Raw genomic sequence first — 13,782 nt, 5'->3', positions numbered from 1 at the left:
TGCTGAGGACCTCAAACAAGGATCTGACAAAGGAGATGAAAACTGATGAGTCTTTGTAGGTGAGGGTAATTAGTTGCAACTGGTGCTGATAATTAGCCTGACAAGCCAGACCCACATCAAGATGTTTGGTCTGGAAACTCACCATAGACAGGGCTCAATCCGAGGGGCGGGATAAACGGTTGTCTTTCAAACTCCCTCTGCACGCGATAGGATAGCGTTACACCAAACAGAGCAACGAAGGTGAAACACAGCTTGTTGATAGATTAAACATTCACCGTATCCGGTCGGCTAAACTCCGAACACATCTTCCCTTTTTAAGAATGACTTCAGTGCCGTTCTTTGTTCTTTTCTCAGAGAAAAGTTTAACTCCAAGTCTTCCAGAGTCGCAGCCAAAGCTGATTCGAAAGACCGCCGCCGTTCGCCAGTTTCTGTGTTTACTAGAAGCACGCAAATGCAACTCGGCCGTCGTGATTATGGCCCCGCCCACCGACACTATGCACGATGTGATTGGCCCAGCCAGAGTGAGAGGAATACAGCTCAGAAGGGTATTGAGAGTTCCTAGACGACACTTGCGGGCAGATTAAATTTGCTGCCGCTAGGGTGCGTCTAGATTTCTAGGCTAGCTGATAATCAGATCAGCTGATCAAACAGTTAGGCTCAGAACGCCCACTCACGCAACCACATACACATGACAACACAAACACAAGACAAGCAGGAAATAATGCATTCATAAACCGTGACAGAAATCATGAAGACACTCAAAAGAAATAATTTGTTATTCATTTTATTTTTGAGAAGCTCTATTTTTAGTTTGTAGTACTACTCCTTTAAATGGAGTACTATTTTCTTCTGCTTTAGGGCATCCATCTGTAGCTCAAGTTTTTTCTCTATTAGGGAAGGTGTTGGGGCAGCTGCGGTGGCAGCAGAAGTCAGGGAATGAGGCACCTCGGGCTGAGGGTCGCCCATCTACAATGTCGACGGTATAGGGATGTTAACCGATGACCGTTTGACCGATGGTTGACCGTATCAACGTTAACCGATTTTACCGAAGTTGTCGGTTTAAAAAAAAAAGATATCGCTTAATTAGGCTATTATAGACAGTGGACTAAACGCTACTACAGTTAGCCATCTCATTTCAAAATCTTTTTGTGTGAAGTGAAAAAAAATCACACTCAATTTTTCATAACTCGTCTGTTTGTACTTAATAAACCAATAAAAACATTTGGCACGAGGTCACAGCATTTGGGTTTGCGCGCTCACAAGGTTTGCGAAAAGTAAACAGGCTAAAACACTCGAAGTTAGAGCCAGGGCAGGCGACAGTATGAAGTGTGCATTCCGCATAAGATGCGCTTACATTTGGAAATATATTACATCTACATTTCAGTGGTAACACATAAGGTGTTGGCTCTTCATCTTTCTTTATTATTGTTAGCACTACCGCGAACTAAAGCGACATCTCTTTGGAGCTGTCATTTCCTTAAATGAGCCGTGGCAATGTTTCAAATGAGCTTCTAACGCTAGACAAATGCCTTTATTTTCAACGCGATCACCTTGTACCCAAACCATTTCGAAACTAAGGCATTTGTTTGTCAATTACAAACAAGCTCCTCGGCGCCGCGTTTGCAGGACTCATGTTACGCGCTGTAGAGGATTCTAAAAAAGTGACGTGAGTGGAAGGGAGGCGGCGGCGCCGGGACAGTGTGTGTGTGTGTGTAAGAGCGGTAGGCAGAGCGGCAGAGAGATCATAGAGAGATGCAACAGAGTTGTGAAATTGCAGGCGTGAAAATAGCGCAGCATATTTTAAACTAATCGTTTAACCGGTTTCAACCGACTAATGAGGCTCGGTGGTCGGTCAAGAAAATGTTTAGTTTTCGCCATCCTTAGTCGATGGTCCCCATTCCTCTGCTGAAGGCTCTGTGCTGAAAGGAGAAGCCATTTAATTATTTAATTTTTTTACGCCAATTTGTTTTTGTTCAGTTCATATAATGCCAGATAGAAATATGAGAAATGGCCTTGACTATGTTAAATAAAAATGGGTCGTTATATTGCGTTACTTGGCTCTTGGTTTATTCCAATTACCATTTTTAAAGTTCTACTAGCTGAATCATTGAGCTGTCTGTGCCCTCCTTCAAACCGGTAATACTCGTTTCTGAGTGACCTAAGATGTTGAGCACGGTTTTGGCTACTTGGGACAGCTGTTTAGCAGGTGGTCCACCTCCTACACAACAATAGTGGACCACATGTACAGTATAGGCTACACATGTTGTTTGAGATAACTTTACCAGTGGTTTTAAAAAAAATAGTTATAGCACTAACCTGTGCGTGATGACTCCCGCTTGTGTGCTGCGATTTCCCCTTTGGCTTTTGATTGCAACACGTACCAGCGTTTCTCGCAGTCTTCACTGGTGCGCACAAGCAGGGGGAATGAACCATTAATAGTTTGCCCTATAAGCTCCCACATCTGCTTCTTGCCCCGTGCTGTGACACCCGGCCCGAATTTACCTTTAAGGATGTCCTTGTGTTCATCCACTAACTGTGCCAACAGTGTTCCTCTGTCCAGTTGGGCTTTCTCGCCCTTCTTGTTTTGGATTCCATGTTTGCTGCATTAAACCCAACTTTCAAGACACCAATTACATAGACATGCCAGCAATCAGTGCAATTGGAAAGAGTGGAACAATGTTTTTAATTCTAAGCTAATCAAATACCTTATATTAAATTAACAGCATGGTAAGTAATACAAGGATTTATATAAATATATATATATATAATGTGTGTGTGTCTGTGTATGAGGGAGAGAGAACGGTAAAATAGAACAATTTCGACTTGTAAGTTCAAAGTGAAGGCTTAGAATAGACCCTGTACTTAAAAGCGCTCCTTTTTCCCCTTTTTGAACAACCATCCAATCACAGTCTTCAAAAGACTGTGTCATACGTAGCAACAGGTCAGCCCCACCTCTTCACTAAGATAAAAGTTTTTGTATTTTCCTTGCTCAGAGTTGCTCTCAGATCGGTCCCAAATAGCTCTTAAGTTAAGACTCCTACGTAAAAGCTAAGTTAGGAGTTTTCTGAGAGGAATCTTTATGAATACGGGCCCAGATGTCAGGCGATGTGACATTAAAGCGCTTAGAACTTGAGGAACCAAACTTTCTAGCCTGACATGGTCATACTCAATTCTAGTCAGAATATGAGTCTGAAACTGCTCCATTGGGCTGTGATAATGGGGCGCATTTCAACCGAACCAGGAAAGACCTCAATTGGATAGACCTAACCGATCAGAGAAATGAAGCGACGCATAACGTTAGTTGTCAAATGTCAACAGAACTCAACTGCATTGTGTTGCCAAGTCTTTGTTTTTCTGTGAGTTGTTTTCTATGTCCACGGGTTGAAGCGACCTCAATTATGCAATATATAGACCCAGGAATGCGAATTTTAGCAGGCAACCTTGAGGCAACCACGATGAGTGTAAACGATCTTTGCCGGTGTTGTAAAAAAATTTTTAAGGATACACAGAGTACTTACCAACATGATCATCATTTCAGAGAGAAATAGTGAAGGTGAATGCATATACAAACAATGTTTCCGTTTAGGTTTTGAACAAATTCAATCCAAGGCAAGCGCCTTTGATGACGTGGATGATTACGTTACTGTTTATTAACTATCCGTCATTGTCTAAAGCCCGCCCTGACAATTCCATTGGACCGAACTGTTTCTGTTTGGGCATAAATACTCCTCTATGGATCAAGTCCAGACTGAACTGCCCGAGCTCAAATGTTGTGAGCGGAACCACCAAACCAGACGAATCACACAGCAGAGCTTCATCATGAAAACCCTCTGCACACGGCCGGGTGGCAGTGGCTCAGTGGGTCATGTAGGTTGTCTACAAACCGAAAGGTTGATGGTTCAATCCCTGGTTCTGCCTGACCAAGTGTCGAAGTGTCCTTGAGCAAGACACCTAACCCCAGCTGCTCCCAACGAGCTGGATGGTGCCTTACATGTCTGACATCGCCGTCGGTGTATGAATGGGTGAATGCGAGGCAAAATGTAAAGCGCTTTGGATGGCCATAGGGTCTGTTAAAAGCGCTATATAAATGCAGTCCATTTACCACAGCCAGTGAGTCCCATAAATTTAGTGTTACTCAACAGATAGAGAAACAAGTAACTGATCAATAAACTAATCGATGGCATAAACAGGGAGCAAGAGCCAAATCGGGGGAGCAAGACAAAGATCATCCAAATGAGTGGGCTGACTGGAAGGAACCCTTTCAGCGTTTTCGGAGCGCTACAAAATTGGATAAAGAAGACGGGGAAGTTCAGGTCAGTTCATTAATATATGCCATGGGAAATGAAGCCGAACACATATTTAAGTCATTCACCTTTAATGAGGAGGATGACCAGAAGAAATTCTATGTCGTGTTAAGAAAATACGACGAGTATTTCTTTCCTAAACAGAATGTGATTCACGAGTGAGCCTGTTTCTATAAAAGAGTACAGCGCCCTGGTGAATAGGCTGAAACTTTCATCAGAACTCTCTATGATTTATCTGAACACTGTGACTTTGGTGAACACAGAGATGAGCACATTCTGGATTGGACAGTCGTGAGCATATATGATAAAGATCTGTCGCGCAGACTGCAGTTAATGTCACAAAGAGAAAACAGCACAAAGAGGGCAACAGAAATGGAAACCTAAACGGAAGGAGAACCAATAAAAGAGCAAGGAGAACCAAAATGTGGAAGGTGTGGGAAAATCAAACACAGACAACAGGGAAAATGCCCAGCAATAAAGACAACATGCAATAAATGTAAAAAAGTGGTGTAAAGCAGTGAGAGAAGTGTCAGAGACTGTTGCACAAACACCATATTTCCTGGGTGCAGATACAAATTAATAAAGAAATGATGAGCAGTGGATTGTGCAAATTTACATTGGAATGGCACCAGTTAAATTCAAAATTGATACCAGTGCAGATGCAAACATCGTGTGAAGAAAAATTCAGCTGGCTGAATCTCAGGAGAATGCTGGAGCCATCAAATCGTTCACTGTGTAGTCCTGGAGGTAAACTGGAGTGCTTGGGAAAGTTTCAAGCCAGTACCACAAATAAAGGAAATGCATACACTTTACCAATGTATGTCATCCATGGACAAAACATGAACAATTAGCTTAGCCGAGCCACTGCGTCCTCAATAGGACTGGATCAACGTATTAAGGGAGTTCACAATGCATTTGGTGAGCATGGAACTCTTAACACAGAACCTGTTAAAATCCAGCTTAAGGAAAATGCTAAGCTATATGCGGTGCACACAGCACGCAGAGTTCCCCTGCCCCTCATGCAAAAGTTAAAGGAGGAGCTACAACGCATGAAAGAGAACGAGGTCATTGAGCCAGTGACAGACCCCACAGATTGGTGTGCACCCATGGAGCCAGTACCAAAGCGGAATGGCAAGGTGTAGATCTGAAAAAGTTAAATGAAGCGGTGAAACGAGCAAGATATGTTCTTCCAACAACAGAGGAGATAATGGCAAAGCTGAGTGGTGCGACAGTCTTCTCATCATTGGATGCTGCCATAGTATTTTGGCAGATACCATTACATCCAGAAAGCAGCAAACTGGCCACTTTTGTAACAAATAAATTCCGGAAGGTACTCCTTTAAAAGTCTTTCTTTTGGCATCTCTAGTGCCCCAGAAATATTTCAACGGAAGATGACAGAAACTCTACAATAGCTTGAAAGAGTATCGGTGTATATGGATGATATATTGGTGTATGGAGACACCATGGAACAGCATCACCAATGGCTTAGCAAGGTGTTGGAGAGAATTAAATCTGCTGGGTTGAAGTTAAATCGTGAAAAGTGTCTGCTGACTTGATTGATAAAACTGGTGCGAGGACTGAACCTGAGAAGGTCAGAGCAGTCCGTGAGCTTTCACCTATCAGTCTATGAGCTAAAACGCATACTTGGAATGTTCAATTACCTGGGCAAGTACATTCCTAATCTTTCAACAAAAGGCAAACACCTATACGACCTGCTGAGGTCAACAACAATATGGACTTGGACATATCCTCAGGAGCCGGCTTTCCTGTGCATTAAAGAAATCCTTTCTACTTCTCCAGTTTTGAAATTCTACAACGTGGCTCTGCCTTTTATGGAATAGGTAGAGTGTTACTGCAGCTGCATGATGGAGACTGGAAACCTGTGGTGTACTGCTCACGCTTTTTATCTGAGGCTGAGTCTAGAATGTCTGTCGAGCGTCTGGGCTTGTGAAAAATTTGAAAAGTACCTGATTGGCCATGAAAACTTCAAATTAGTGACACAAAACAAACCATTAGTGCCTCTTATGAATAATAAGTACTTGGACGATGTTCCGTTGCGATGTCAGAGACTACTTATGTGGCTTATGAGATTCAAACTGACTGCAGAACATGCTCCAGGAAAAACTTTGCTGATGGCTGATACCTTATCACGAAGCCCACTAGCATGCAAGGAAAATAACCTCAACATACACTCCGATGTGGAGTGTTACATTGCTGCTGTTACTGGAAGCATGCCTGCAAGCCCAACAAAACTTGAAGCCATTAGGGCTGCTACAAAGGCAGACGATAACCTGCAAACTGTACTGAAGTATATCCAGTCAGGATGGCCGAGTTTTGTACACCCCAATACACTATTGTACACCCCAATACATTTCGATGATACGAAATTAAATGCTAATTGTTTCAAAACATGTTCTGTAAAATAATGCATTGGATAATTTCTCATCCAAACAGCTATTTAAAGTGCTGGACTGCGGTTCTCAACCCCCACACTATGATCAGTACTCGTAATTTGGGTCCATATTTTGTTTTTATGGGTGCCTTTAATCCTAAACTTCCAAATAAAACAATTTTGTTTTTTTTTCCACTTCCCTGGTGATGGTCTCGATGGACGCATCTCAATCATCTTACTAGTCCACTAGTCAGGGCACTGATCAGGGAGTCAGCCCATTGACTTATGTCCTAATCAGTGCGCTGTCTAGTGGACTAGTGAGATGATTGAGACGCGCCTAATCTCCACGTCGGAGAAGTTTTGCTTCTTTGCCGTCTTCCGTGTGTCCATGGCGTAAAATGAGGGTGTGTGTGTGTGTGGGGGGGGTGGAGACTTGAATATTAGGGGCGTGTTATTCTAATGACGATCGTTTTCAGCCGCAGCATTTATCAAGGGCAGGTATTGCGTACACCTGGATTGCAGAGGTGCGCACAGCTTCATAAATCAGGCGGTGAGAGGAGTGTAAGCATAATCTTACGCCAAATATACGCCCGTTTCTACGCTAGATTGATAAATGAGGGCCAGTGAGCGGGCGCGAGCGGGTGCATGCATGCACGCGCGGCTTCCGCTCTGCTTCTGCCCTAATGCGACGAAAGCCCCGTTTCCACCAAAATTACCCGGAACAATTTGTACCAGGAACTTTTTTACAGGAACTTTTCTCCCCCCCAGACCTGCAGCTGTCTGCGTTTCGACCGCGATAAAGTTCCGAGAAGATTAGGCAAATTAGTCCGGTGATGTAGGACTGCGCGCGACTGCTCCTCCAAATCAGTGAAGGACAGTAATCATTTTTAAGTGTACCGATTGAAAGATTTAGTGAACTGTTTACATGAGACGTTATCTAAACCGATCTGGTGTTTACATGTGATGACTTTCAATCGCAACCATTTTGTCACATGCAGTTTGTCTGCCGCACCAAAAATGTCAACGCTGTTTTCTCCAGCAGCTGGAGTGTTAACTGTAGCCATAGCAACTCTTAACGGCCACCAGGACTAATACAGTATTATTTATAGCTATTTAGGCTATTTGTTGTAAAGTGTAATAATCATCTCAGAAAAAAAAATCTTCTGTCAGGCGCAGTTAAAGTAAAAACTGCCTGGGGCAATATACGCTGTGTCATTACTCCAACATTATCTTCATAACTTACGAAATAAAAAGTTTACCCCTCAGAAAAATGTACTTTCCTCTCTTGTCAACATGAGCGCGGCGCGCGCCGTCACGTCATGTAAGGACACACACTTAAAAGTAATCGGTCAGGTCGTTTACATGGTGAAAAAAAATGAATAACGAGTATGGAAGAGATTCAAGCTGTGCTGCTTTTGCTGGTTATGTATAGGTTTACTAAAGAGGTAATTAACAACGACAGAAAAGAGCACTAATATGCAGATTCAGCAGCATGCAGCATATTCAGAAAGCTTGTAAAGCTAGATTTAAAATGACAATGTATATTATTATCAGCTATTACGGACATTGAACGTGAGATGGCTGAGACGACCGCGCTCCACCAGACAGAGAGCAAGACTGATATTTACTGAACGCAGAACGAACCTCGCAAAAGACTTTTAAAAATGCCGGTTGAACTAAAATGCTGCCTGAGCTCAACCAATCAGCATGTTCAGCGCCCAAGTCCCGCCCTCGAAAGTTCCTGAACTTTGAAAAAGTACTACCTCGCGAGCAGGGCCGTTTGGAGGGGGAAATATTTACCCGGAACTTCATTTATACCCTGGTTCCTGCGGTCTAAACACACGAAGTACCACCCAAAGTTCCTAGTTCCTGGGTAAAGTTCCTGTGGTGGAAACGGGGCTTTATAGTCCAGTGCGACTTATATATGTTTTTTTCCTCTTCATGATGCATTTTTTAACTGATGCGACTTATACTCTGGAGCGACTTATAGTCCGGAAAATACGGTAAATAATTGTTTTACCTCATAGCAGGCGAATCTCATTTAGTGTTTCCGTCCATCATTACTTCTGTCGAAGAAGGTCAAAACCTGGCACGATCATAGAAATGTGTACAAAGATGCCTCATGCGACCGATCCATGCATGCACTAATAAGGAAATACTTGTTGGGTCATATGCCCCAACGAGTAAAATCATAACATAATGATACCTTTATAAATCATTGGCTAATGATTAATTAAAGCAGACAACTGGAAGTTGAAATGCATGGCTTTGACCCCTTGTGGTAATTAGCACATTAATTAACATTATTAGTTAACTATACATATAACATATAACTAATTACTATTTAATGTTTACTTAATCTATTAATCATGTATAATCTTCATTAGTTGCTGATGTAGAAATCATTAATAAATGGGTTAGTTCACCATTAGTAATACATTAATTCATGATTATCTGTGCATTAGTTAAGAATGAATTAATGCATATTAGTGCACCCTTATTGTAAAGTGTTACCAACCCATCTAATCTGCTGCCTGTTACTTGTCAAAATAGGATTAATGTGGAGAAATAAATAATACTGTTAAGTTAGCCCTTTTAAACATCCATTCACTTACGAACAAATAATTTCTAGTCAATGACTTACAATATGTGTTACAAACTGTACATTCTATCCTTTTACATTGCCCCTGCCCCTAAACCTACCCATCACAGGAAACATTCTGCATTTTTACTCTCTCAAAAAAACTCATCCTGTATGATTTATAAGCCTTTTGAAAAGTGGGGGCCGCTGGCTGGTGTGTGTGTGTTATAGCGGCCAGCGGCCCCCACTTTTCAAAAGGCTTATAAATCATACAAGATGAGTTTTTTTGAGACACACTAATGTCCGTCTTTATCATTACAGGTTCAGTTCTGTCTTCAGGTGCTGTAGCAGGAATAGTTGTTCTGCTGCTGGTGTTTGCAGGTGTTGCAGCTGCTGGTGTTATTTACTATCGCCGCAAGATCTCTGAACTAAAAGGAAAAAAGTGTAAGTATTACAGCTGATAGAGCAAGAGAATAGGGTTGGCTTAATACCACAATTGTGTGTCTATGGTTCTATACCAGAATCTAATACCACAGTATCGATACTTAATCAGTACCATAGGTGAAAAATAACCAAACACAAATATAACTAAAAACTATTTTATTATGAACACTGCATGACATTCTGCAGTAACAAATGTATTTCTTATATATATAAATATATAAAAAACATAAATAACACTTAATGTTAATGTTAAGTCTTCTTGCTTCTTTGGAATTGCTTTCATATTTAGTTTAATGCATCAAGTAATGTTAATATGCTTAACATGTATCAATATATTTTCAAAACATGAGAACGTCACTGGTTCTAGCAAATCACACAGGCATGTTTGAGCTTCTGTTTACCTGAATATGATGCGCTCAGATTGATTTGCAATGATCAGCAATGTGAATAAAAGTCTATATTAAATTAATTTGGTTGAAAGATGCACTCATCTGTTGATTTAACTTTTTGATCAAATTTGCATGAGCAAGGGACAGATTTTGTGTGTTGCTTCTCGATTAATCCATTTTGCCTCTTTATAGCCAACACCACAATTTTTTTAAAGACATTAATACTCAAGGATCAAGGATGCATTCAATTGACCAAAAGTGAAAATAAAGACATGTTTAATTATATATAAACAAGACATGTTTAATGTATTTATTGAAACAAACCAAATTAAGGTAAACAGGACAATCCAAAATGGGAGAGAGAAACCAAAAACGATAAAGATAACGTCCGACCACAACAGTCTGAAACAGAGACTTAGACTTAGACAACTTGAATGTCCTCAGAGAGGCAATTTGTTATGCAGTACAGACATATTGACACAATCCACAATACAAAAGTTATCCACATGCACAATATCATAAATACTATAAAAAAATTTTTTAAAAAATTCTACGGGTGATTTTTGAATGTCCTTACCAGCAAACAATACAGTAAGAGAGAATACTTTCAATAAAAGACATTTTGTTATCAACATTAAAATAATTAAGTTTTCTAAGAAAATATAAACGTTGTTGGCCCTTTTTAAAAACGGCATCCGCACACTGATCCCAGGGTAATTTATGGTAAATGAATAGCCCGAGATATTTATACTCCATCACCATCTCTATCTCCTCTCCTTTTATCAGTGTTGCAGTAGGTGAGTGAGCCCCATATCTTAAGTCAAAGGCCAACTCTTTGGTCTTGGATGTATTCAAATACAAATGGGAGGCTTCACACCAGTCAACAAATTCAGGCAACACTGGACCGTGTTCAGATTCATCTTGCTCCAATAAACGAATCATTAGGACTAAACGTCCTAAACGTCCCATTAGGAACACCAGGGTACATGCCTGCACCTCCGACTGCTGTTTTCAACACCATGCCCCCCAAGCTCAGTGAAGTTAGGCATGTCTTGGAGAAGGCAAGGTCTTCATCAGCACCAGGCCCCAATGGAATCTCCTACAAGCTCTATAAGAACTGCCCCAAAGTACTAGAGCTGCTATGGTACCTCATGAGAACTGCCTGGAAAAAGCAACTCATACCATCTGAGTGGCAAAGAGCTGTGGCAGTCTTCATCCCCATGGAAGCAAACTCCAAAGACATCAGCCAGTTCAGAAATATTGCTCTGCTGAACGTAGAAGGAAAAATCTTCTTCTCAGTGCTGGCCAGAAGGATGACCACCTACCTGCTTGAGATTGGCTTCATTTACACCAGTTGCAAGAAGGCAAGAGTCCCAGGCTTCCCAGGGTATGTAGAGCACTCTACAATGGTCTGGGACCAGATCCAGAAGGCCAAGCGAGAAAAGATAGACCTGCATGTTGTCTGGCTCGATCTTGCTAATGCATATGGATCAGTCCCACACCAGCTGATAATCTATGCCATTGAGTTCTTCCATATGCCCTCCTGCATAAAGAACATGGTTGCATCCTACTTCAATGACCTGCAGATGTGCTTTGCCCTCCAAGATTTCACCACCGGATGGCAACGGTTAGAAGTAGGAATCGCCATGGGCTGTGCCATCTCTCCCATCTCTCCCGTTTGTGTCAGCCTTTGAAGTAATTCTCATTGGAGCAAGACAGATGGTCAGAGGGACCAAGCTACCATCTGGGCAGAGACTACCCCCACTGAGAGCGTATATGGATGACGTCACCAGCCTACTTCAGACAGCAGCATGTAAATCAAGTCTCCTGAAAAGGATGGATGAGTTGATGTCGTGGGCACGGATGAAGATCAAGCCAGCAAAATCACGGAGCCATTCTATCAGAAGAGGAGTTAGAAACGACAATACCCCTTTTGTTATAGGGGGAGAGAATATCCCACTCCTCTCTGAGAAACCAATCAAAAGCCTGGGTAGGCAGTACACGGCAGAGCTTACAGACAAACAGATGGGTAGAACCGTGATGAAACAGCTCTCAGAAGGTCTGGCAAAGATCAATCAAAGCCAGCTCTCAGGGAAGTACAAGGTCTGGTGCTACCAATTTACACTCTACAGAAGGGGGATGTGGCAATTGAAAATGAGCGAGATCTCCCCATCGACTGTAAATAAGATGGATGTAAAAGCCAACACATTCCTCCAAAAATGGTTGGGGCTGCCACGGTGCTTTTCTCAAAATGGGCCTCTTCGGACGGAACATCCGCCAGCTGCCTTTCCAATCAGTCAGTTCGGGCTACAAGCAGGAAAAGACCAGGCTTGTCCTCGAGCTGAGAGAGTCTTCTGACCGGGCTATAAGGAACGCAAACCCCAAGGTTCAAACAGGCCGAAAGTGGAATGCCCAGACTGAGGTTGACCAAGACGTCATTCGCCTACAACATCAAGAGATTGTCAGCAGAGTTCAGGCAGGTAGAGCAGGGCTAGGGTGGGGAGAAGCGCCACGCTTCTGGTCCAAGGCCAATAACAAGGAGAGGTAGGGTATGGTGGTGTCGAAGGTGACAAGAATGGAGGAGGAGTGCTACAAGATCAAGGCTGTGTCGCTGGGCCAACAGGGAAGCTGGACAACCTGGGAGGGAGTTGTCAGCCGAAACATCACCTGGGCACACCTCTGGAAGATTCCGCAGGCAAGGCTCAGCTTCCTTATTCGATCAACCTACGACACGCTTTCCTGTCCTCGTAACCTTCACCAGTGGTTTGGGAGTGAGGAAGGCTGCACACTCTGCAATACCCCTAACGCAAGCCTCCAGCACATCTTGTCAGGCTGTAAGACCTCGCTCTCCCAGGGAAGCTATAGATGGCGCCACGACCAGGTCCTGAGAAAGCTAGCCGAGGTGCTGGAGGGGCGGCGACAGGAAAGCAAACGGGTACCACCAGCAGAGAACCGCAACTACATCAACTTTGTCATGGAAGACTGGGGGAGAAGAAACATCAGGCCAAGAGAAACATCTAGGCCGTTTTCCCCTGATCAGGAGTGGAACATGAGAGTCGACCTTGACAGACAGCTCCGGTTCTCCAGTCTAGATCACTGCTACATCTCTCCGCCCTGACATAGTCATGTGGTCTACCAAGGCAATGGCTGTGCACCTCATTGAGCTCACTATACCAGCAGAGGAGGGGATGGAGGCCGCCTACGAATGTAAAAAGGCCAAGTAATCAGAGCTGGCTGCTGAGTGCCGGGAGGCTGGCTGGAAGACCACCATCTATCCAGTGGAGGTTGGATGTAGAGGCTACATGGGCTATTGTAGCCTCTACATCCAAGTGCTATTGAAGCGCAGGATAATGATCAACTAAACTAGAAACATGAGGACTGAGCAGAAACCATTGAAACAAACAGTGCGTCTCAATCAGATCCCTAGTTCAGTATTCAGGACACTGATCAGGGAGTCGGCCATTTTAAGGGCTGTCTCAATCGTAGAATCCTTCCAGTGCACTGAAACGTTCGCTCCCTAAAAAGTCCCACAGTGCACTACAAAACCCAGAGTGCATTGATGCTCAATTTGTTCCCTTAACGGAAATTCTGAAGTGCGAAACTTAAATCATGTGAGCCAACTCACTACTCATAACGACACGCAATATATGTTTTTAAAAATAGAAAACATTA

At 42.8% G+C, this 13,782-nt stretch overlaps 1 protein-coding gene across 1 annotated transcript in view; it reads left to right on the top strand.

Moving 5' to 3' along the window:
• The window catches only part of LOC137040105 (muscle M-line assembly protein unc-89-like), a 72,921-nt gene that overhangs the window by 18,911 nt on the left and 40,228 nt on the right, over positions 1-13,782 (top strand). Inside the window, exon 4 of the mRNA XM_067415517.1 lies at positions 9,599-9,721. Within this exon, the coding sequence (XP_067271618.1) occupies positions 9,599-9,721 (123 nt within the window). The remainder of the gene's footprint in view (positions 1-9,598; positions 9,722-13,782) is intronic.

Source organism: Pseudorasbora parva, chromosome 14 (genome assembly GCF_024679245.1).
Source record: "Pseudorasbora parva isolate DD20220531a chromosome 14, ASM2467924v1, whole genome shotgun sequence".
NCBI lineage: Eukaryota > Metazoa > Chordata > Actinopteri > Cypriniformes > Gobionidae > Pseudorasbora > Pseudorasbora parva.
This window is presented reverse-complemented; position numbering and strand designations above follow the sequence as displayed.